The sequence below is a fragment of the Dermacentor andersoni genome, chromosome 2 (genome assembly GCF_023375885.2).
Source record: "Dermacentor andersoni chromosome 2, qqDerAnde1_hic_scaffold, whole genome shotgun sequence".
Lineage (NCBI taxonomy): Eukaryota > Metazoa > Arthropoda > Arachnida > Ixodida > Ixodidae > Dermacentor > Dermacentor andersoni.
This window is the reverse complement of record NC_092815.1, coordinates 59,177,715-59,202,168: the sequence shown is the minus strand read 5'-3', so window position 1 is coordinate 59,202,168 and position 24,454 is coordinate 59,177,715. Positions and strand designations below refer to the sequence as shown.

The window sequence follows — 24,454 nt, the reverse complement described above, 5'->3', positions numbered from 1 at the left end:
TGCACTAGGTTCTTATTCTTGCACGTGTAAAATTCAATAGTTTGCTCGTTCCGTGCGACAAACAGTAGTATTTGAGTTATGTACATCCAGTTCCGGCTTCGCACTATTGGCTAGTCGCTCATAGCATTTCCGGGCGACGAGCGACGAGTTCTAGATTTCTAGAAACGAGCGATCGAGCGACAACACCGAGTGGTCTGTTCAAGCGACGGCCCGTTTTGTCGCTCGAAGCCGTCGCCCGTCACCGTCGCGCGCAAAATCGCTATCGTGGAACTTGGACTTAACGCCGAACTCCTCAGAGAAACGCAAGCTCTCGAAATTTTCTATGACCGTCTCAGCAAAACAGCATCAAACTACCTTGCACCGTGCTTCGTGTGTAGCGGCAGCAGTCGGTACGGACGAACACCATTGTTGACGTCACGAGGCGCCCAACCAATCACAGGCGGAAACGAGGCGCGCGAGCTGGGCGTGTCCGCTGCTGCACTTTTCGTCGAAATAAAATATGTTTGCGCTTTCTTACACTCAATTTCGATGCGATATTCGAATTCAGAGGGTTGAAAACCACGACGTACTACTCTTCACTACTTTTTTCTGGAAAAGCTTTCACCACCAATGTTCCGACTGAGTGCCATAAATACATATGTTGTTACAACGGACTACCCTCTTGGCGCAGACAGTTGAAACTTTTTTGATACGCGGATATTATATGGAAATAAAATTGTTTAAAATTTGGTTTAAAATTGTTTAAATGTGTGTGCTTGCTGCGGTAAAGCTAGGGAAACTATGGAGCATGTTTTATTAGAATGTGAAGACGTCTACCCAGCGGTCGATTTAGGCCCCACTGGCCTCCTTGAAGCCCTTGGGTTCAGGGAGAGCAGTGGAAAAGTAAACTTGTCCGCAATGGGGATTAGTAAGAGGTGATTGGAGGATTGGTGGAAGAAAAGTAGGGAAATGACAAAAAAACGGAGACGTACAAAAGCATAGTTCGCAATAGGGGATCAGAAAATTTGGTTGTGGGAGTTCATAGCGTTTTTTTTTTCTTTTCTTTTTTTATTGTTTAACCTAGGTAGGACCTTAGGCAGTATAATAGCAAGAGCTTGGTGGCGCAACCCACCGCCCCGTTCCAAAGGGGACACTCGTTCCAAAGGGGACACTTGTAACATCCATCCATCCATCCAGTTTAGGGGCACTATCGGATCCACTAGCGGAATAGCTTCGCCCAACGCAGATGCGTGGCTGCCGAGGTTTCTGAAGAATACAGCGAGCGTCTGCTATGTTGCAGGACGCCCAAGGAGACCCTATGGGCATCATCGTAATTTCGCGTGAAGTACGATACGAGTAAGATACGAATTAAGGAAATTATAAACATGAAAAAGAGACAGAATAGAGACAGTTAATAAACGTTTAATCACCGAATAACTTGGACAACTACGTACGGCGACCTTGTCGGCACTTGGTTGACACTGTCCTCTATTTAGCTAAGCGCGCGGACGAGTAGTTCGTTAAAGAAAGTTAAGGTGCTACTCCACGTGCCAGGCCATAGTTTTATCAGGGTGAGACAATCTGAAGCAGACGTCTTTTGTAAAATCCCGCCGGGGCGGCATAACTAACGTCTTCACGCTCCTGCACGAATGTTCGTGCTCTGAGGCACAGAAGGCCGACCATCTTTCATCGTGGACATTTCCCCCCCCCCCTTTTTTTTTGTGTTACCGAGTCTCAGCTTGATGGCGTTTCGCTCTATAGGCCAGTCTCGTTTGTGATATACGTTCCCTGCCGGATCGCTCTCGGCGTCCCGTCTAGCAAGAACGCAGGAACCTCTCGATCACAACTCTGCTTTATGAGATAGCCGAGGCGGCGCGACGCTGTACCGTAGTTATATAGACGAATCTCACCGAGCGCCACGATGCCTTTCGCGGTGACGCGAAAGGCATTTCTCCTGGGGAAGGAGGATGAGCAAATTAGGTTCTTTGTTGCTTCCTATTTCTTATTTCTCGGCACGCACTGTTCCTCGAGAACGTGAAGGTAATAAAAGCTGTGTGTTTTGCTATACTCACGTGGCGATTTTTTTTTTCTACGCGTACGGGTAATCACGGGAGCCCAAGGGAAGTCAGAGTTGATCGCTAACCCCCTTGGAAACATTTTTTTTTTTTTTTTACCGGATTTATTCCTCGAGAGAGATTGGCGGTGCAATAACGCTAAAAGCTCCAGGGAAACTCGCTCAGCTTGTTCGCCTGCTTGGTCTTCGTGCCTCTCTTTTCTCTGCCCTTGTCGGAGGAAGACAAAGCACGGACCGTTCTGGAACTTCGGCAATCCCCGCGTCTCAGGTGGCTATAGGGCTCCGGCGCGCGTCAGTGCCGCGAAGCGAAAGCCTTCCCGCCGCTTCTACCACGCCGTACTTGCCATCACACAGAACTGCGGCTCAAAAGTTTTGTCGACTTTCGGTTTTGTTGGTTTTGTCGGTTTTGGCGATTACGACAAGTTCAACTGTTGTGAGTACCGCGAGTTTACCAGAAGGACAAGACAGTACTTGAAAGCAGATATTCGAATGCTTTCTGCGAAGAAAGTTACAAAATAACCGCTTTGAGCCAAGAAGCGAAGAGTCAGTGTATTTGTCTGCGCCTCCTGCCTGGCGCTCCTGCTTTACCTATATATAGGAGGAGCCTTCCGACGCTGCGCCTCGCAGCGCTTCATGTTTTCGCAATCCTGCGGCTTGTATTCATGTATGCTGTGAAGCACAATGATTTTAATTGGCTTGGCTGGGAGCGTGTAATCACCGTCGTTAGATTATGGTCTGTTGTCTACATGCACTGTGGTGCAGGTTGAGACATCTCTCTTTTATGCTTCTCTCACTTTCTTTCTACGTGCACTCCATCTTCTCTTACGGCGTCAAGGTGCTTATCAATAAGTATTAATTCCGTCTGTCGTGGAGCAGGCATACTGGACAATCGCCCAATAATGATTGTTTGGTACGCACGGGTCGTTTACGCTGGATCAAACTCAAACCGGTGTAGCGGGGGTTCTACTGAACGAGTAATTCTACTCGAAGTCTGAAAACAGCCGAATGACAGGAATCGGAGAATAAATGAACTTCAAGGTATTCTCGTATAACGAATATGCGACGGAAAATTAGCCTCGTTCAACAAGGTTACATGAACGACTTTTGGAGACAGCTCTTCTGTAGTACGTACTGGTCCCGCTTTTATACGAAAGAGAAACGTTTACGGTTAACGCCAGGCTCCCGTTTAACGTCCCTGCTTCTCCTCGCTGTGCTGAAAAAATATAGGCGTTCCAGAAGGCAGATTAAGTATACTGTGTTTCAGGTAACAGAAAGCGAAGTTCGAACTTAAATGACTTCCGGGATCGTTACTTGAATTGAGATTGAGTGTTATGGGTGCACGCGGTACGTATCGCTCGCATGGTTGTTGCGCCTTCGTCTCAAGAGCTCCCGCGGTAACACAGGGCCCCACTTCCGTTAAGCTCTACATACGTTTAGTCAAATGGTCGAACACTGGTGGAACCATTCTAAGTATGTAGGTAAACTGGTTTAACTGAAGCTTTAGGAAATGGCGAGGTCGGAAGCAACAGGCTAGTTGGCTGCTTCATCTCACTTTTCGAGCTAGAGAAAGCGTCACAACACCGGCGCCAATACGCGCGTGTGCAGCAGCGATATAAATTGAGGTATTTATTACCTGCTGTCAGAGGCGTCGGAAGCGCCAGTCGACTGGCCTTCTTTTGCTTTGCTTTTTTTTTTGTAGAGCGAAGTAGAAATGAGGTCACTTGTCTGTCAGTTAGCTGCCTAATCGGGAATCGCAGCTACCTTTCTTCCCCCTTCCGCGCCAGCGGCCGACCCCAATGTCTTACGTAGAGTGTTTAGCACTGTTTTGAGGCTCAGCTGCTGAAGAAAAATGAGAAAGACGAGATTGCTACCCAGAGTAAGGTTCAGCTGACAACCCTTCACATGGCGAAGCAGGTAAAGGCACTGAAAGGTAAGAGGTGAGAAAGGAGTGCGCGCAACAAGACGACGGAGCGCGCAAGAACTGTGGAAGCGCTGCGTGCAACTATGGCGAGGCTGAGTCGTAGGTCGGCGGCCGCGCCTCCTAACTGAATAAGCCGCGAACGAAAGGTCTTTCCGAATTAATGCGCCGCGCTGGCGCTGTTCGGCGACACAGTATCCGACTGCAGCTCGTCTGATTAACCTTTGCGAAGTCCGCTTTTGTCCGAGCTCTGGTCCTGGACTGAGCACGCGTTCTCCCTCCACGTCTTGTCTAATTGCCGCTGTTGCTCCTTGGTTAGTGCCTCCCACGTGGCCTCGCCTCGCCTTGCTTCTCCTCTGCAGCCAATACACGGCCATCTTAATATTCTATACAGAGTCCGTATGGTGGTACTAAACACCGGGAGAGGGATGGTGGCAAACGCTCTTTCTTTCATTAGTGCTATTGCTTGCAGCGTTTCAGTAAGGTTATGAGGATCGCGTCATTACTATCAACTGCGCAGGTCTGTATATAGAAATCATTCTTCGTAATCATTCTTCGTCCTTGGTTGCAGTGTCCTTTTCTTCTATAGTGATGTGCGAATAATATTTATGAAATGTCAATATCACCAAGTCTTCTGGAATGAGGTCCTTGAAGTCGGATGTGCGAATAGCTTTTCGTTTATCAGACCACCCTACCGCGGACATTGGATTTCTGAGGCAATGCCTTCCGCCACTTTTCATATGTTTCATGCCGACCTTCTCCTGCATTTCTGACGCCTTGGCATTTCTTTCTTTCTTGTTGCTGCTATTTTTTCGTCGCTTATTCAGCACCAATTCGCGTCTGCAGTTCGGCATGCTGACTACGGCAGTCGCTGACTGGTAATGAGTGCGTCTTGGCAGCGAACGAAATTGTCTGCACAGCCATGACTGCACGTGGATGGCAAAATTGCGTTGGCGCATGCATGCTTGGCAGTAAGCGAACAGCTAAACAGGAAAATGCTGGCCACGTGGAAGCGCTATCAATGCGATTCGCGACCGCGAATATTGAATTTGCATTTCGCGAGATGTGAACAATTCTTTCGGTGGCAGCCTTGGGCCTTTTTGACACTGATATTTTTCTGCGCAAGGTTTTGCGTCGTCATTTCCCGTTGCTGACGAAGTGGAAATGAAGCCACTTCGTGTGCCAAAATGTTATACGACTGCGGATAGGAAACTGAATTGACTTATAAATTCTGGGGCTTTACGGGCCAAAACCACGATTTGATTATTAGGGAAGCCGTAGTGGGGGACTCCGGATTAATTTGTACCACGAGCCCCCAATGCACAGGACACGGGCATTTTTGCATCGAAATGCGGCCGCATTAATTTGATTATGCGACCTCGCGCTTAGCAGCGCAACACCACAGTCGCTAAGCCACTGCGGCGGGTGATAGGGAACCGTTGTTTCATGGCTCATATGCATCTATGGGCGTGCTAGACTTTAGACGCCCTGCTTTGATAACTGGTACGTTGATTGTGACGGGGAATTGTTTGTTTAATTGAATAAATGATGCGCAGAAAATAGGTCGACAAGCTTCAATATTTTTTACGGATATTGGAGCGAAAACTCCAATATTTTTGTAAAGTTCCAGGAAGTCAGATTTGTAGGATTTGATGAAGTTTCAATTTGTTGTTAGGACAGTTGGAATTATGAAATCTACATCATGCAAGGTGTTATTAGACACGTCGTGTTCGATCGCTCTAAACAGCTATAAAATGACTTGCGTCTACATTTAATGATGGTTCATCTTGCTAAGATTCAGTGTGCCTAAGTTAGGTTTTTCCATTGTACATCCATGGAATCGTGCAAGTAGCAAAACTTATTGTTTTAATTGTTGAGAGGTCGCTTCTCGTAGACACGCAGCTTGTTCGCAGTGCCTCCAATGCCCGACGTAGTGTTGAAATGTGCTCTCGTGTTATATTCACTTCGCATGCTTTCTGAAGCATCGAAGAGGCTGTCTCGTTTCAACATTTTTTTAAACCTGACTATTTCTGAACAGGTGTCCACGTTGTTTCATGACGCAAGCATAGGCAACGCCATCAACGTGGTCCTGGTCCGCATGATTCTGCTGGAGCCAGAAGCTGCTCAGGTAAGCGTGACAATATTTAGCTGCTGCTTACTGCAGTTGCACAATGGATAGTTTCAGTATCACTGAAACGGGCGCCGCTGGCGTATGATACATCGCGTCAGTGTTCCAAACCGCATTATAAGCTCTTGTTTAATCTTTGGTTATTTCACTCCTTAGTCAAACGCCATACCGGCCGTTATCGCTGAAAACAGCTACTAGTTTCGATAGCTGACAAGGAAAAAAAAAGGTAAATGAAATGAATCGCTTTAATATACTACCCAGGAATGCCGTCATCGTGCTTAAGTTCAGTGCTAAAATATATTTAGCGAATACCCATGCTTTATTTTAGCATATGGAGATAACGCATATGATACGAGACAGGCACGTACCCAGGATTTTTTTTTTCGGGGGGGTATGCAGCGTATGTAGTCCGGAGACTCAGCTTTCGATTGATGCCTATCTCGACTCTCCACACATGGCGCAACACTGTTCCCAAAAGCATTTTTTGTAACACTGTCGTGAAAATTTACGTGGTATCTATAAAAACATGAGCGTACCACTGGGTGAAACCTCGGAAGCCGTGGCGGAGTGGTAGAATCGCGCGCACCTTTCGTCTCCCGTCGTGGTTGCCGCGGTTCGATTCCCGCTTCGCGGTTTTTTTTAAGCCGTATAGAGCGTAGTTCTATAGTCTGTCACTAGATGGCAGAAACACAAAATCCAATATTTGCTTTCGGTTCTGGTTTTGCAGCGGCGCAGTTTTTTTTTTTTTTTTTTTAGAAGCCGCATAGGACATAGTTTTACAGTCTCCCACCAGATGGCAGAAACACAAAACTCATGATTTGCTTTCGGTTCTAGTTTTGCAGTGGTTCTCTTGAAATATTATGTTTTCTATGTTTCCTTCCTAAAACATAGCAGTGTCGTGTTCATTAGTTAGGTCATCGCATTTATGAATATTTTATTCATTGGACATCATAACTAGAAGCTTGCGCATAGCTTTGTGTTATGCAAAAAAAGATACTTTAGTGCTTTGTAGCGTGGAACCTGGGAGCACAAAATGGCTATTCTTATTACGTTCTTCTGGAAGGTCCGTTTTCACGACTTTCGCCTGTCCTTAATGGCACACACTCCGAGCGAATCAGGTCCACCTGGGCGACAATGCCACCCGGTGGCCAGTGCCATTCCTATGCAACATTCGTGCGGAACAAAGGGTCTGCTAAGCTGCGTCGCTGCCCGAACGTTAACTATTTCTAAAGATTCATCCAAATAAGAAATGCACCAGCTAGGAGAAGACGTGCAGCGTGTGGATTAATAGCTACTGTTAATGTGTTCCCTACAGCCAAGTGGTATGAATCTGTAGGTGTGCCCGTAAAAAATCCGTTTGAATAAATGTCCCGTGCTGTGGCTGCCCCGGTCGCTCTACAGAGAAGCTAGCTTGGCTAGCCGTCAGTATTTAGGATCAACACGTGGCGTCGCTCGTTCGGTGCAGTTGCTTTTATTGCGCAGCATTCGTTGGCGAGTACCCCAACAATTTGGTAACAAAATCGTGCAAAATCGTGTCTGTAACGCCAAAAAACTTGACGCATTTCCCATATGAATACATAGGTCTTCATAATAAGGGTTGGGGTGGCCAACTTGAAATTGGAAGTGCCATCAGCATAAATTTGGGCGTGATACAGGGATGGGCCAAGCTGAATTTGGTAGTGATATGGGAGTGGCCCAACCTAAATTTGGGGTGAAATGGTAATGAGCCACGCTGAATTTGAGCCTGATATGGGGGTGGCCCAACCTAAATTTGAGGTGACATATGGGTGGGTAAGCCTAAGTTTGGGGGAATATGGGGGGTGGGCCAGCCTGGATTTGGGGAGGATACGGGGGTGGGAGAACCTAAATTTGGTGGGGTATGGGTAGTGGGACACCCTAACCATGGGGGTTACATGGGGCTGGGCGAAGCTGAATCGGGGGTGTAATGGGGATGGGCTAACCTAAATGTGGGAGTGATTTGCGGTGGGCCATCCTAAATTTGAGGTGGTAGAGGGGTGGGCCAGGCTAAGTTTGGGGCTGATATGGGAGTGGGCCAACCTGGATTTGGGGATGATATGGGGGTGGGCCAACCTAAATTTGGGGTGACATTGGGACGGGCTAACCTAACCATGGGGGCGATGTGTGGCTGTGCCAAGCTGAATTGGGGGGGGGGGGGTGATATATGGGTGGACTAACATTAATTGGTGTGTGATTTGCGGTGGGCCATCCTAAATTTGAGGTGATCGAGGGGTGGGCCAGCGCTAGCTTGGGGCGGATATGGGGGTGGGCCAACCTCGATTTGCAGGTGGTATTGGAGTGGGCCAACCAAAATTTGGTGGTGTTGTGGAGGCAGCCAAATTTGTATTCGGGGGTGATATGGGGTTGGTCCTACCTAAATGTAGGGGCAACCTCGGGGTCGGCCAATCTGAATTTGGGGGCGATATGGGGGTGGGCCAGCCTAAATTTTGGGGTGCGCCGACTCGAAATTTGGACGTCGATTTATGGAAATTCGTGCGTGCATGCACCAACTTGAAAATTAGGGGTGGCCCAATTGAAATGTGGGATTGGGATTTGAGTTTAAGGCTGGGCGAAAAGAAAATCGGGCGTGGCCGAATTTAAATTTGAGGGTGTGCCAACTTGAAATTTGGGGGTGAGCCTACTTAATGTTTGGGGTGGGCCAATTGAAATTTGGGTGCCTGTTTACGAATAGTTAGACAACACCAGCGGTGTTTCTGCATCTTTTTCATCATCGCAAAGTACGTACATTAATAATTGTTAGCCAATACCCCTCAAAGTGAGCTACCACTCGAGCCTTCCCAGCCCACTGGGCTAATAATGTCACAGAAATACTCTCACCGTGACAACTGCGACGTTCAATGTGGAGATCAGAAGAACAAATCGCAGACCGAGCTGACCATTTTCACACCAATGTCATCACTAACACTACTCGCTCGTGCTAGATGCAACACAAGCTTACAACGATCATAATTCAACTTTCAATCGCACGCTAGTCGACACGTTCTCAGTGCACAATTTCGTCAATCATCTGGATAGGAACCATGCTGGATGTTTTACTGTTATGTTGGGTCGTTTTTCACGAAAGCCTTCTCGCACAAAGAGAATCCATTATTGAGATTTACGAGGCAAGCTAGTATATAACTCATACGAAGGAAATTTATAAAGGGTTATAGTGATTTTTAAAAAAAATATGTATAGGTAAATAAGATTTCAGATGGTATTATTTCGACCGGGCATGACAACGATTTCCTCCCGCCTGTCACAGTGCTTTGACTGAAAACCTAATCATTTTGCTCAAACGCGTTGCCCCAATACTACATGTGCTGAATGTACAAAAGTGCGGTTCGTGGTCACAGCTTCAAAGCCAGTCCATTTTGTGTACTGTTGTTGATATTGTAGTAATGTGGAGTTTTCCTCTTCATAAGAGCACAAAAAGAAAAAAAAAATATTACAGACAGCAGCTGAGCGCAAAGTACATTGGAACATCTAAAACAAGCAATTATTTTTAATTTGCGGGCTGGTCTTCTCTGCTGGTAGATCGCTGTCCGATCACTTCAACAAATTTTGTTTGTGTGCAACTGCAGCAAAAACAAAGATACTACCATTTCATTGCGAGGACCTTTATGCCCTTCACACACACAAGAAGGACACCAGATAATTGACACTATCACTTTATAAAGTGATATTGTTTTGCTAATTTCAGTGTAGCGTGGTGTCTGCGAATGGAGTATTAGTATCAGTCCAGTGTTAGCAGTGAGAAGCAATTCGGTCTATATCATCCCCATGAGGCCATACTAGCCATTGTAGCGCTTTACTCTAGGCCAAGTGCTAAAAACTTGGTGTGCTTCGTCCTTTCCGCAGGTTGTCCATCCATTCTGTTATGGTGGCCAACAACGTTGTGTCCGTCAGGCTTCCTCCTCATTTTAGCTTCACCATCGCGAGAGTGGACAGAGAAAGGAAGCTTTCTTCACAATGAGCTCCAGCGGGGTTCCACCACTCGTAACTGCTGCAATTTGCATTAAGTGGCTGGGCATGCTAACAACATCCTTAGTTTCACAATGGCTAGCACGCGCAGAAAAAGTAGAGCTGTGGTCGCTATCACTACCACGAGCCCATGTCAATGCAGATGTAAGTACGTGGAGGGGCTGGGCATGCTAACTTCTGCGCTACGACCTGCCGCCGCCACCTCCGATTTTCTATGCATACCTGCTTCTTGTTTCTATCGCACACGCATGCAGGACAAACGCGGATAAGTAATTGGATTGGATTGGGAAAACGTTTATTGAGCCTGCAGTAAAGCGCGAAGGCGCGCTTCGGACGTGGCCTACGTCGTCATCGTGGCGGGTGCTCTGCGAGGATCCCCGCTCCCCATTGCCGGCTCGCCAGGCTCCTGCCTCGCCAGGCTCCTGACCTGCAGGACAGCCTGTAGTTGTTTTTCTTGGTCTTCGCTCCACGTTGCTTCCTCAAGCTGCGGCGGTATACGTCCTGAGTTAGCTTGGCTTGGATGTTTGGAGCAATCCTATAGCATGTGTCGAATGTGGCCTTCTCCCTGCAGCACGCTCTGCACTTGTCATGGGGGGGGGGGGGGGGCGATTCTGGGTACATCCTGTGCAATAGCGCCGGGCTTGGAAGCGTTCTCTTTGTAGTTGCCCGAACAGCACGACCTGCGACCTGCTCAGCCCTTGGCAGGGCGGCGGGAGAAGACTGCGAGCCAGCCGAAAGCCTTGGTCAGTTCGTTATAGGTGGTCATCCGGTCTTTCGCGCTGAAACACAGCGGGAAGCCGTTGCCTTGGGCGCGGTCGGCTAATCCTCGTGCTCTGGCGTGTACCGTTTCGTTGCGATTGGCATGCTTCTCCGACGCTTGTCCTGCGTGCGCCGGGAACCACTTGATTCGAGTCCTCTTGTCGCGGTATGCCTGTCGGAGCAGGACGCGTGAGGCCATTGGGGCAATTCTTCCTTTGGCGTAGTTCCTCACCGCTTGTCTGGAATCGCTGAGGATCATGTGGCATTCTCGGTCTACGATGGCCAGGGCGATGGCTATTTCTTCTGCTTCCTCCACTTGCTTGCTCGATGTGCTGGCGGTGTTAGGTATGGCCGGACGCCAAGGGCCCCGTGGGTGCTACGTCATCCCCTTCCCCTCTCATGGTCGGGGCCCGTGGGTGCTGCGTCATCCCCACGCTACCGGAGAGGTCACTCACCCGACGCTCTCCCCGGATTCGTCGAAGAGAGACGCCCTCACCCGACGCACTCCCCGGATTCGTCGAAGAGAGATAATTCACCCGACCCTCTCCCCGGATCCGTCGAAAAGAGGATCGACATCCTTTTCCCCTCTCAACTTGCTCGGGGCCTGTGGGTGCTGCCTCATCCCCACGCTACCGGAGAGGTCGCTCACCCGACGCTCCCCCCAGATTCGTCGAAAATAGGATCGACTTCTCCTTCCCGTGCTTGGTATTGCAGGAGGAGGGGCCTTCTCTCTGTGCCTGTCACGTGTCATCGACGAAAGCAAGATCCCGCCCACACGATTGTAGAGAGCCTATTTAAGGGGCTCCGAAATATACTTCATACTTGATACTTTATTCTCTTCTTATTTTCTTTCAACTACCTTTGATTAAACAGTGCAAGTTTCGCACTAGCAAATCGTCTCGCCCTTGCTCGGTCGCTATGGTCCACCGGAGGCCTGCAGCTCGCCGACAACGCCACGCTACCCAATAAGTAAAGTCGGTGGAGCTTTGAGAGACAGGTCGCTAGCAGTGGGATCGCCTACAGCTGCAACAAACTGGTTGCTAACGGAGGGATCGCCCTGAGGTGCGACAGCGGTCGCCCGCACGTTGCCTCCGGAGTTGACCACCGCGATCGCGAAGCAGTTGCGGCTGGCATATTCGGCTGCATCCACGTATCTGGAATCGGTGTCTTCCGCGTGCAGACCCGTCAGTGCCTTGGCTCTAGCGTGTCTTCTGCCTTCGTTGAATTCCGGGTGCATGTTCCTCGGCAAGGGGTCAACCCGCACGTTCCATCGTACGTGGTCGGGGACGGGGCATTTTGGTCCCTGCTGTTCGTGATAAGCGATGCCTAGACTGCACAGGATCTTTCTGCCGGCCTTCGTTGATGACAATCTTTCCAACTGAGCGGCTCTTTGCGTTTCAGCGATCTCGTCGAGCGTGTTGTGTATGCCCAGATGGAGGAGAAGTTTCGTGTTGGTAGTTTCAGGTAGACCGAGGGGTGTCTTGTAAGCCCTCCGGATTAGGATGTCTAGCTTGTTCTTTTCGCTTTTCACCCACTTGTGGAAGGCTGCCACGTACACTGGCAGAGTACGAAGGAGTGTATAAGTCTGATGAGGTTTTCCTCCTTCATGCCTCCCTTGTTGGTGGTAACGCGCTTGAGCAGTCTGGTCGCGTTGGCCGTCTTTCCCGTGATGCGGGTGACGATGTCTCCGTTCGTGCCGAGCGATTCGATCGTCATGCCCAGGACTCGGATCTTGCTTACCGTCGGTATTGTGCTACCATCCCTGGTGCGGATCTTGATCGTTTCTTGTTCCCGTTGCTTCTTGATACTGTGCGTTTTTATCGGTTGGTAAAGCAGGAGCTCCGACTTACTTGGGGAGCAACGCAGTCCCGTACCTTCCAGGCTTTCTTCGATCGTGTCGACGGCCGTCTGCAGTGTGAATTCTATGCAGGCATCACTGCCCCCGTCCACCCACAGCGTAATGTCGTCCGCGTATATCGTGTGCTTCAGTCCTTCAAGCTGGCATAGTCTTTTGGCAACTTGAATCATAACATGGGTGAGATGACGGAGCCTTGGGGTGTGCCCTGGCTCCCTGATGTCTTCTCGTCCTTCTTCAGGTCGCCGTCTCTGAGCTCCGCCGTTCTGCTGGTGAGGAAGCCTTTGAAATATTGGTACGACATCTCGCCTAGGTTTAGATGGGATACCTGTGCCGGGATGGCAGAGTGCGTCACTTTGTCGAAGGCGCTTTCTAGGTGGAGCCCGAGGACGGCTTTGGTGTCCCTGGTTTCGCCGTCGATGACCTGATGTTTGATAAGTAAAAAATCTCAGTGCCCTCCCACTCTGTGAAGAAAGCTGACCATCAAAGCTGTGTATATGGGCCCCTTAATGGCGAACTGCACCTCCGCCGTATGTCGGCACCGCATTGCACTGTCTTCGGGATCGGTCCACGTATGGGGAGTACTTAATGCCTGCTTCACCTCCGCCGCTGGTCGGCCTGGCATGGCGTTACATTCGGGAACAGCCCACGTATGGGGAACGCTGAACGCTTGCTGCACCTCTGCTGCGGGTCAGGCCGGTATTACGCTATCTTCGGGATTTTGCTCTATACGCGGACGCGATAGTGGCGAAAGTAGCCCTTAAGAGGAACCTTTAGCTCTGGTGGTCCTATTTAAATACATGTAAAAGGATAATTCGTTTTGCTCCACAACCACTGCATGAAATTTTACAAGGTTTGTTGCACTTAAAAGAAATACTTAAAATCTAGTGACTGTTGGTTTAGAATTTTTGATTTAGGTCATCATTTGTTTATTCAAAATTGGCAAAAATTGCAAATTTCCCGAAAACGAAACTAAGTTTACAACTCTGTCTTTCGGCAATGAAAACTGATATCACAATTCTGTACATTGCATCTAACAGCACATCTAAAGCGGACAAAATTGATATATTACGCATAAATCTAAAAAAAATAGTAATGTGGAAATACAGCTTTTCCACAAACCTTGTTCACAACGTAACGACTTCACGTAAGATATAAATCGGCATATTGGATTTGTACGCTTTGAATTGTCTAAAGGATGCTGTTTACAGAACCGCGATATCAGTTCTTGATGCGGAGTTATTAATTTGTAAACTTCGTGCTTCTGTATTTTTCGCACTTTCGAATTTTTGAAAATCTTTTACCAGAGTTCAAGCCCTAAATAGAAATTCCGCTTCCAATAGTCACTAGAATTTACCTTTCTCTCCCGAACCCAGCAAAATTCATTAAAATCGGCCCAAGGGTTATCTCAGAAAATCGTTTCGGCGTTTTTCATCTATGTGAATAGGCCGCGTCGGAGTTGGGCCCGAGTTAAAGCATACTCATAACGACTTCGTTGTAAAAAAAAGGAATAAAAGATTAAAAGAAAAAACGCCTCAGCAGTCAATATCACCGCTCAGATTTTGTCATGATGGCACCGCCACCATCGGCACGGCTCCATGCGCAGCTACCAAGCTGTTCACTTTCGTTATCTTCTTTCCCTCGGCGGCAGCGCATTGTCTTGATGCCAACGACACGCTAAATCTGCCCCATCATTCCGTCATGCATCGCTTCCGCGACCAAGCAAGCTTTCGGCGGCACACGTTCACTGCCATATTGACACTAAAACTTTAAGATGCTTGCCTTCGAGAAAGCAGCATGAATAAAAATGGAACGCGAATATGTGGCCATGGGGAACATGTTCACGGGGCCATACCAGGGGGGGGACACTCCGTATACATCCCATTGGCCGTTTTCGAGCAGACGCTCTTTCGACGCTAGCGCCAAGGTCCCCTTCAGTTACGGCCCTAACCAATGGGCGACGCATTAAGCAAAATGGCGGCGCACATGATTGTTTACGTTGTCATGGCAACAGCAACAGCAGCCGCGCGGCACCTCCTCTCCCAAACGTTTTTCTTTCCTTTTTGTTTTTATTATGCCGACCCGCTCCACTCCCTTTCCCCCTTTCCCCCATGCCGCGCGCGCCGCTCACTTTTTTTTGTTTTTACCCGTAAGCGGCGCGTTTTTTCTTCTTTTTTATAGCGCGCTTGTTACCGCGCGCCACGTGCCAGCTCGCAAGCAATGCGCGCGCTACGCCGCGCATTGGCATTGCTTGCGAGCTGGCGCGTGCTGCGCCGTGGGCTATGCGTTGGCACGCACGCAGTCTTGCCCATACTTATATTATACCAGCATGTGCCGGGACATAAAAAAAATTCCACTTCCAACACAACAGATGTTTAGTCTCGCTTTATTGACTTCGTTTCCGAAAAGAGATTTTTCTTACAACGTAGTGTGATACACGCTCAAAAAATGAGCAAAAGTGAAAGGTGCATGACATATACAAGAGTACTAAAGACAAAAGTTCACAGATGGTGAAATAACAAAAGAAAGTGCTAGAAAACGCGAAGGCCATTTCATGTACACACATATAAAAACAAAATTTTTATATAACGTCCTCAAGACCTAAATGTAGACGAGCTCCTGATATGTGCACTAAGATATTGCACAAAATTGGACGACGTGTATGACATAGTCATGACAACTATAAAAAGGGAAAACTCACTAGTAATGGCAAAACCAATGACACGCAAAATACCTGAAAGATAGGATAAAATGCTAACATTGTTTGATTGAGAGCCATAACAAAAGAAAACTTACTTATAAATCTGCACGAAAGTATATGAAATGCTTGACATGTTCATTACTGCTGAACAAATTGAAAAAAACATGGCAGAAAAAAATAACATTGTACTAAAAACTGAAACACACATTACCACATTATTTTGCACTTGGCCACAACTTGAGTAACGGTGGCAAGGGGAACAGAAGATAGTCGGCTTTTGCAGCAGCACAGAGAAAACATTCGCAGAAAGGCTTATTCCTCAATCAAAGACCAGGTAAAACAAGCCAACACGACTTTTCTTTCTACCCGAATGCAATGCTTAGCAATAAAATTACGTCACTTAAGGCACTAAGTCGTACCTACTGCGCTCTCCCTTGTATAATAAACACGAACTGCAAAAATCTGCATGTAGGACACTTGCAATGCTCATGCTTTCCAGAGGAAAAAAAAGCGTATCATGCCTACGCATGAAGGTTGTTCGCGCGGTTTTCCCATCGGGGGTTACTGAGATAGTACACAAACACTAACAGTAATTTATCAGCTCTTAGTTGATTTGTAGAACGTGATACACAGAAAAAGCACTGAGGGCGGTATGGAAAGCTGGGCAAGTTACTGAAGTTGCAGAATGAGACTTGGCACAGAAAAACACAAGTCACAGACCAGGTGACAATGAGGAGGAACATCTATTTGTCAGCTTTCTCTACCGGGAAGAGGCAAGTGTAGCACAATCAAGGCGCAACGGCGTCCTCATGGAGTACACAAATGGGCAGGGCTGTGTTCGTGTACATGCGCCTTCTGATTTCCTTGGGTCTGAGCGCTCACCTGTTGCCTTTAGGCACCCGGAACAACCTTGCAGGACTTGTTTTTGAGGTATTCGTGCACCACTGCACGATGCACGAGCGGTACGAGTCGTGAAACGGGTGAAACATCGCGGAGCACAAGCACACAGCTATCGAGGACCACAGAACTGACGAAACTAGCCACGTCGGTCAACGCACAGCAGCGCACGCATCTCGATGACAGTAGATAACAAAAATAAAGCGTTACGTAGCGGACAAAGCAGCAGCCGGGCCGGCGGGGATGGCACGGCGGCGCGGGCGCGTAGACAGTCGAAAGTGAGGGCGTTGAGAGGGTATTACGAGAGAGGGCGTAGAGAGAGGAGTTAAGCGGGGGGAAGGGCTTGGCCACCTGGATCGGCGCGCGTGCGCGCAACAATCTACGAGGCCATGCAAGGGAAACGGATTTTTGCGTCGCCCATTACAGAGATGGCGCCAATTTCCTGTGCCACCGGAACCGGGGAGTGTCCCCCGCCTGGCCATACTATTGATGACAGCATCACAAAAGGCTAGATGTGGTCAGGTTGACTTTACAGGTTTGGAAGGAATGATTGACGTGCTAGTTGCTTCATTATCCCATAAACAACAGCGCTTAAAGTTGGCGCAGTTTGTGTGTGGTTCCTCCTTTGTGTCCCGTCGTGAAGTGCTGTTCTTTCTGTGACTTTACAGATGTTCTTTTTCTGCGTCAGTTACGCCTTCCAAGAGTGTTTACTTGGAAAATTTTTGTTCGCATGGCTCTTACAGAAGCAAGTTTAGTCGAAATTTGTTCGCTTGGCTGCATAATCTCCAGGACGGGCTCCAAACTGCTCATTTTCTTTAACCACGTAAGAACGATTACTGAAAATTTAATTAACGTAGCTTTGTTAATTACGCCAACAACTTCTCAACTTACTCCGCATCTAGAGGTTACCAATCTGAACACTTGAATGATAAAATGAAGTTAACATTGTTTGTGTCGTTCGAATAGTTTTGTTTGGTGCAGTTAAAAGCAGCCGGCATATTGCTGGTGCTGTAGACTTCTTATAAAGTAAGTGTGAATGCTTGGACAGGTTATCTTGGCACAAATCAACTTCATGAGCTTAAGCACATGGCCCAACCTTGCACGTCTGTCTTTACAACCGATTGTCATACATTATACAAGAAGCACCTCAGCGCTACGGTACATCCCACAAGGTATGCGAGAACATTGTGCGCGCTCCCGATTAGGTTTCTGAGCGTTGGTGGCATCAGACTCGGTTTCCTGGCATCATAAGGAATAAAAACAGCTTCCTGGAGGAAAGCATTGGGTACATTTTCAGCGCTTTGTAACATATGGATCAGCACGGATATGTACGTTAGAACGATAAGTACTGAAATATTAAGGTGAGGGTTTCGCTGCATGTATTTTCGCTGTCTAATGTTAAGATCTAAAGAAAAAAATGTTTTGATTTTGTGACAATTAATGCTGACATGAAATATGAGCTCCGACACAGTACCCATGGTGGAACTGGCCCCTGGACTACAGGGCTACATTGAACCACGATATGCTGGTTTGATAAATACCAGTAATTGTAAAGTGGTTCGCTCTTGAATTTCCTGTATGTCAATCGGCACCGCTGTGCAGTGTTGGGGGCACTTTCTATACCACCAGGACTATGTTTCCGTAGATATTGAAAGCAACTGTATTCTTTCTTTTAGGGGGGGGGGGGGGGGGGGGGGCTTTTTTTTAGCGTCTAACCTCAGTTCCAATGTTATCAGTTAGCTCAAGATGCGCCTGCATGTGTTTCTAATATCCAGTATGTTGGCACGGATTCAATAGCGAAAGAGCGTTATCTTATCAGATTGCGCGCGTGAAGTGAATACTGGCGTACATTCTCCATCACATTTGCCGACCCGAGATTGCGCTGCGATGTACGAGCATTCCAATCTGACGAACCGACGCCTTGATCCATAGATCGGAATCAGAGGAAGCACTTTGCGCGCAGCCATCGTTATCTTTGAGTGTTATTTCCTTTTCCAGCGCAAGCTCATCTTATAATGAGTAACATTCGTGACTGACTCTTTTGGAAGTGTTTTGTTCTTGACGTTACTACAACGTGAGAGTATAGAGGTGCTCCATCTTCATTGAGTGAATACTGGGAAATGGACTAGGCCTTTTCTTGCGTCTGCGTTTGCACATTTACCGCACTATTTTACTTTCCATAACTTACGTTTTAATTTAGGGGGCTGTAAAACACAGCAACCTTTTAATAACATGATGTTTTAATAACACAGAAAATGTAAATGCTTATTAGTCGGCTTTCACCTCATGGTAAGGAATTTCAATAAAGATATACTTAGGATAATTAAAAGCCTATTCGTTTGACAACGTTTCATCTGAGTTCCCCTTTACAAGGTGATACAGACTTGTAGATTGTTCGTATCGGGGACCCTCGGCATATGTCCAACCGCCAAACAAAGGGTTATTCCGAATGTTTCATTTCAAGAAGGCGTGTTACCCTCCTGTCTTTCATTCCCGTTCGCAAACACGCATAAGACGAAAGTGCTGCGTGAAGAGCGTCGTTAGTCCAAGCCAACTAGCTACCGTAACTCACCTCGCCTATATAGCTGTCATTTAGGCTTAGATAAGAAATATTATTATTTTAAATCGACGCATCACGAATCCAAAAAGAACTGCCCGCGTCCAGCCCATCTAGGTTTCTTTCATTTCGTACTTCGTCGTAGCGGCTAATAGTAGCTCACGAAGCAGAGCACTGAGTGTGGATATGGCAGAGAAAGTGTTCTATATACTGTATCGTCACCCACCGAATATTGCCCGCCGTGCTACTGGCCATTCCTAGAAAATTGTATATATGACGCCCAGCCATTTGGAACACAGCAACTTTGTTCTCCGATGGTAGAGTCCAGGTGAGAGACAGTGTGGTTATGGAGATAAAGACACGCTATTTTCTGCAGCAACTTAGGAATGCATGAACGAATGCCTTCATTTATTGAGAAAAAGGAGGAGCAAGCATCAGTGGAAGCACGTCTCAGCAGATTGGGAAAGAAGCGGGGGACAAACAGGAAAAGCTGGGGCCTGGGTGGCAGGCGAAGTAGCAGCTTAGGGGCAAGAGAATATAAGCAAGAGTTAGCGAAACCAGTTGAATTCCAGTGTAGATGTGTGATGTGCCGCGTAAATGATTGGAGACACCGCCCAGCATCCGTCCTTTGCGACAGTATAAGCTCCCGTCGTTCTTGGTAACAAACCTTTACTGAAAACCAATCTTCGCAATTACTTATTTATCAGCCATGGCTAGCCACGTATTCCTTAGTGGCAGGGTCTGTGGATTACAACTACGCTGTCCCGACAAGTTGCGACCATAACGTGACGCTTGCGGTTACGGATGCCGTATTCGTGACTTACTATACTACTACTATACTGCGCGAATACTATAAACATGGGTTTACTGCACAAGTTAGTGAACAGACATTTTAGAACCGCGTTTTTCGCCTTACATATGCCCAACGCAAGCACCATTGTAGCATGTTACGGTGCGCGTCCCTTCAAGACAGAGACGCGAACGCAAATATAAGAACGTGTTAGAAGACAGGGTCTTGGGCCTCGTGCCAAACATATCCAAGCCAACAATATGTTAACGATCATGCCGTCGTTTCTATGCAAAGAGGTTGTGTATTTAAACTACTGGGGTGACAGTCCAATCCGCCACCTACGGGAGCGCGTGAAGCCGCCGGGGGCCACATTGTTAGAGGAAAAGGAGTGCGGCCATAGTACGTGGCTGCGGTATAGGCGCGACGCAACCTGTGCTTGCGGTTCTGCGATGAAAAAATAAAATGGAACCCCTTTAGGAAGTATATCAGTCCGCCATTGTGTGTGGCAGTTGTCAAAAATAAAATGTAATGGTGGTGGGTGCCTTGTGTTCTGTGTACAATATGTTGCGAGAACTGAAAAACAGTCGTTTCCTGTTTTCTTCAGTAACGTGCCGCGTGCATCGGCACTGTGATGCCCTTTCGTCGATACGTGGTGCCGGCCCGTATTGACACAACGATATGACCTCGAAATATAGTATCCTTATGCCATTTCTTAAAAAAATCACTATTTTTGTAAGTGAGCGTTTTTTGTTGAAACCAAGAAAACAAGAAAGGAATGTTCAACGGTAGGTATCATTTTTGTCCGGCATTTGAGTTCTAGCTGAAAAGAGTCGGTGAAAGCAAATTTACAATAAAGCTAAGGCGACCCACAATCTGCACGCAGCCGCAAGCCTACATGCGCTCCAATGAGAATAACCTGCCAAAGTTAAGGTCGTGTGTCAGCTGGCGGCTCAAGCAATCTTTTTTTTTTTTCGTTTGTACATCCGTTCTGCCTGCGTCTGCGGCAAAAACGTGGAGTGGGAAGGCAGATAGATAAAGAGAAATTGGTGGAGGCAGGTGGTAGCGTAATGGTTAGCGTGCCCATTTCGCAAATGCAAGATGGAGCATTTGGGAAATGGGCTCGAATCCCGGTGCCTTGTTTGTGAAGACAGCTTTCTGTGCTCTCTGGTGACTGCGAAGCTCAGAATGAGGTGGCAGCCTGACGACAACGGTCGCCGTCAACGTAACAGAATAAGCGGGCGTGCAAGGTCACGCCTAAAGCCGAAAGCACATTCAGAGGAAGTACACTATGCTCTTGCCGACAAAAAAAAAAGTGATGAGTAACGAGCGGTGTTGTTGAGCGAAGCTGTAGACCGATAATGTCACCATAGACAGGACCACGGTCCAATCCCGGTGCTCAGCGGAAATATACATAGACAGCGTGTCAACTAGCGTGTAATTGATACTTCATTAAGGTCGTTGCGTGTTTGTGTTGTGTCTAGCAGGAGCGAGTAGTGTAAGAGATGACACTGGAGAGAAGGCGGTGAGCGAAGTCCGCGAAAAGTAATTGAGGACAGCCATATTGAACGTCGACGCCATGTTGAATAAAGCCTGCGACTTCAGTTGCTCAGCCGCCAGAAAGACTTGAGCCGTAGCATACTGCTGGGCGTATTTGGTAACCACAGCGATAAACACACATTTTGCGGAAGTAAACAGAGGAAAGGGACCTAGTGAGTTGGCCGCCCTTTTCGAGCTCTGGCATAGTTTGAAAAATGAATGTGGCGAAGTATGACGCACAATATAGCATATGTCAACCCAAATGAATCAGCGTAGTCATACTTGCGCGACACGCCATGGTGGCCTGCCACCAGGACATCATGAAGTTGCAGCGATGAGAGTTTTCATTGCGTACTTGAGAATACAAACGAGCACATAAGAGACGTCCAAGGGACATTTCTAAGGTACAAGAGCACATCGCCACCCCCCCCCCCCCCCCAAAAAAAAAGAAAAAAATGAAGAAAGCAATTCACGAATATAAGCTTACGAATATGAACGTCATAAGATCGAGCACTATGGCGCTTGTTGATCTTGTTTAGAATCACGCAAGCATTTCATTCAGCGTTTATTTCTGAGAAAAAGAGTTGAAGGCCCGTTTATTTGCATCACAATGGCAGGCGTAATCAGGCAAACATTTAACAGCATTTCATTAGAGAGTGCCTCTCTACTCTGTGGAGATTACGCATGACAATGACAACAAACACAGAAAGCTTTGCTTGCATCGATTCGCGCATACATGGGATTCGCATAATTTTTTCACTGTCAATTTAAATGCTTAGGAATGGCGCTCATTAACGCAATATTTCCATTCACAGTGAGCAAAAGCGGCTGTCGTATCCACAGTAGAATTGATTTAACTGGCTTTAATCCCGTGGACATTATATCGTTGCCAACTTCCGTGGGATTGGAGTCGTCAAAATGGGATACAGTTGACAGGGAAACCAGGAGGTTGATGAACGGCAAGAAGGCAGAAGCTTGCATAAGACCTCAGGGATATAAAATGACTTTTTGAGCAGCTTGGTCAGGGGGCCACGCAATGGTTTCCACGTCTACTAAAAATCCTCCAAAATATGAACAAGGGCCGACAAAAACGCAGGAATTTCCGGAAAGGTGAAACAGCAAGAAATTTCAGGACAGCATTAGCCTAAATATAGAAGATGACTTAAAAATAAGAAACCATAACGTTGACAGGGTGGCCAAATTTTGGCGCAAATAAATTGGCTGTTGAAGCAGTTCAGTTGAAACGCAATGGTGCGAAATAAGGCGAGAATGTCGGCAAGTGTTGAACAAAGGTCCTGTGGCCGACGCCAGCGCTCGGCAGCTGTCAAGCGACTGCACGTGTTAGCGAGATGCCTGGTCGTCAGTAGTTACAGTACGATTCGGGTCTGAAATATTGGACGCGGACTCCATCACATTGAATACAGTGCATTCTACGGTGTTATTCTTCGACAGATAGTACCGATTCTCGCGCAATGAGGATGGGAACAAATTGTCTCACGTGCCGCCTGTCACCTTCCTCCTACTGCCAACATTCCTTCCCCTCCGTAGTTGCTTAGCTTTTATTTGGTTCGGCTTCTAATCACGAGGTATTGGGATCGAATCCCAACCACGGCAGCCGTATTTCAATGGGTATGAAATGCGAAAACCCGCGTACTTAGGTTTAGGCGCACGTTAAAAAATCCCAAGTGGTCTAACTTATTCCCGAATCCTCCACTACGGCGTGCATCATAATTAAATCGTGGTTTTGGCAAGTAAAACCTCATAACGTGTTATATAACATTCGTTAAGGATGTTCTGTGCAGTCGCACAACTCTTGAATACAACTAAATGTCTGGAGTTCTGCGCGAGGTCTTTGAGTATGTGGATAGCCTTTATGGCGTTCGATAGCTGCTAGTCTACATTGCGGCTATATAATAAAGGCGGAACGACAACATGGTAGAGAATGTGGAGAACATACAAATCCCGCATATATTACTGCACAATAATTTTAAATATCGTTCTTGCTTCACGCACGTGGATAACCACCATAGGAGACTACTTTGTAAGCTAACTGCAAGTACTGTATATGTCGTACCCAAGGGTGTACCTGGCCTGGTGGCCCGTAAATGTGACGTAATATTGCGAGCAGCTTCGGCCATAGCATGCTAACGGACGACGACACAAACTGAAGTGCCTAACGCAACAGTGGACAGGGAACACTAAAGACGCTACAAGGACAAGCGCCCAGTTGGATATTTGCGCTTATCCTTGTCGCCTCTTTAGTGTCCCGTGTCCACTCTTTAGCATGGAATGCCAACTAGCCCGGTCTCACACCCTGCGACGACAAAGGGACAGTTTGCTAAACTCTTGTATCGTGACTTTTGTGTCAAGGTGAAAAACCAATTTATGTCTTAATACTTAAGCACATCTAGATTTGCAGCTGCGGCGGTAGCCCATGAGTGCGCATTGCAAAGTCGCTAGTGAAATAATTGTGTGCACCTTAACGAATTCGATAGGGGAAAATCAAAATCCGTCTACGACGGCGTCTCTAGTAGACACTGTGCGATGTTCGGACGTTAACAATGTGTGCCGACTGAAGAAAGGCTGCCGCGAAGTACTTCTGACGATTAGGCTAGCTTCTTTACTCCGTAGAATGAAAAAAAAGAAAAAAAAAAGGAAAAGAAAACAAGAAAGAAAAGAACCGCATCAGAAGCCCAGAATCAACCATTGCTCGTCGCGACTAAACGCTCTTAGGATGACGAGTAATTTCTAGGCGACGAGCGAATACGCTTGATCAAGAACACTGATAACATCGGTTGGACAAGCATTGTGGCGAAGTTCAATGCGCAGGGATAGCTTTTATTATTATTTTTTATTTTGTTTGGTTGACGTCATCACGCGTCACCGCGGGAAGTTTGAAAAGTTTAAGGTTAATACGCCACGTGGTGGCACTAACGCGAACTAAACCCTCATGTCCTGAAAAGCTGGATACGAGCGCCAAAACCGACTCGTATTGTTATTTGGGAAGTTGCGTAATGATGGGTGGTCGCCAGTCCCGTACAAGCGCATAGAGCGCAGGACGCTGAGGTTCTAAATGCAATGCGCCTACCGCAGAAAGCTACAAAAACGCCTACATAAGCCAGGCACGTACCCAGGATGTTCTTTCGGAAGGGGGGGGGGGGAGGGGGGTGCTTAACCCAGGGTAACTTTTCTATGCAAAAGGGGGAGGGGAGGAGGTACTTTTACTATTACAGATATGAATAACGCTCACCATTCGCC

The 24,454-nt window shown here is 47.4% G+C and overlaps 1 protein-coding gene across 3 annotated transcripts in view; it reads left to right on the top strand.

The window, feature by feature from the left end:
- Window positions 1-24,454, top strand: part of LOC126542246 (A disintegrin and metalloproteinase with thrombospondin motifs 7-like) — a 152,502-nt gene that overhangs the window by 62,177 nt on the left and 65,871 nt on the right. For all 3 annotated transcript variants that reach the window (XM_050189218.3, XM_050189220.3, XM_050189222.1), the window contains one exon: window positions 6,010-6,099. In XM_050189218.3, the coding sequence (XP_050045175.2) occupies window positions 6,010-6,099 (90 nt within the window). The remainder of the gene's footprint in view (window positions 1-6,009; window positions 6,100-24,454) is intronic.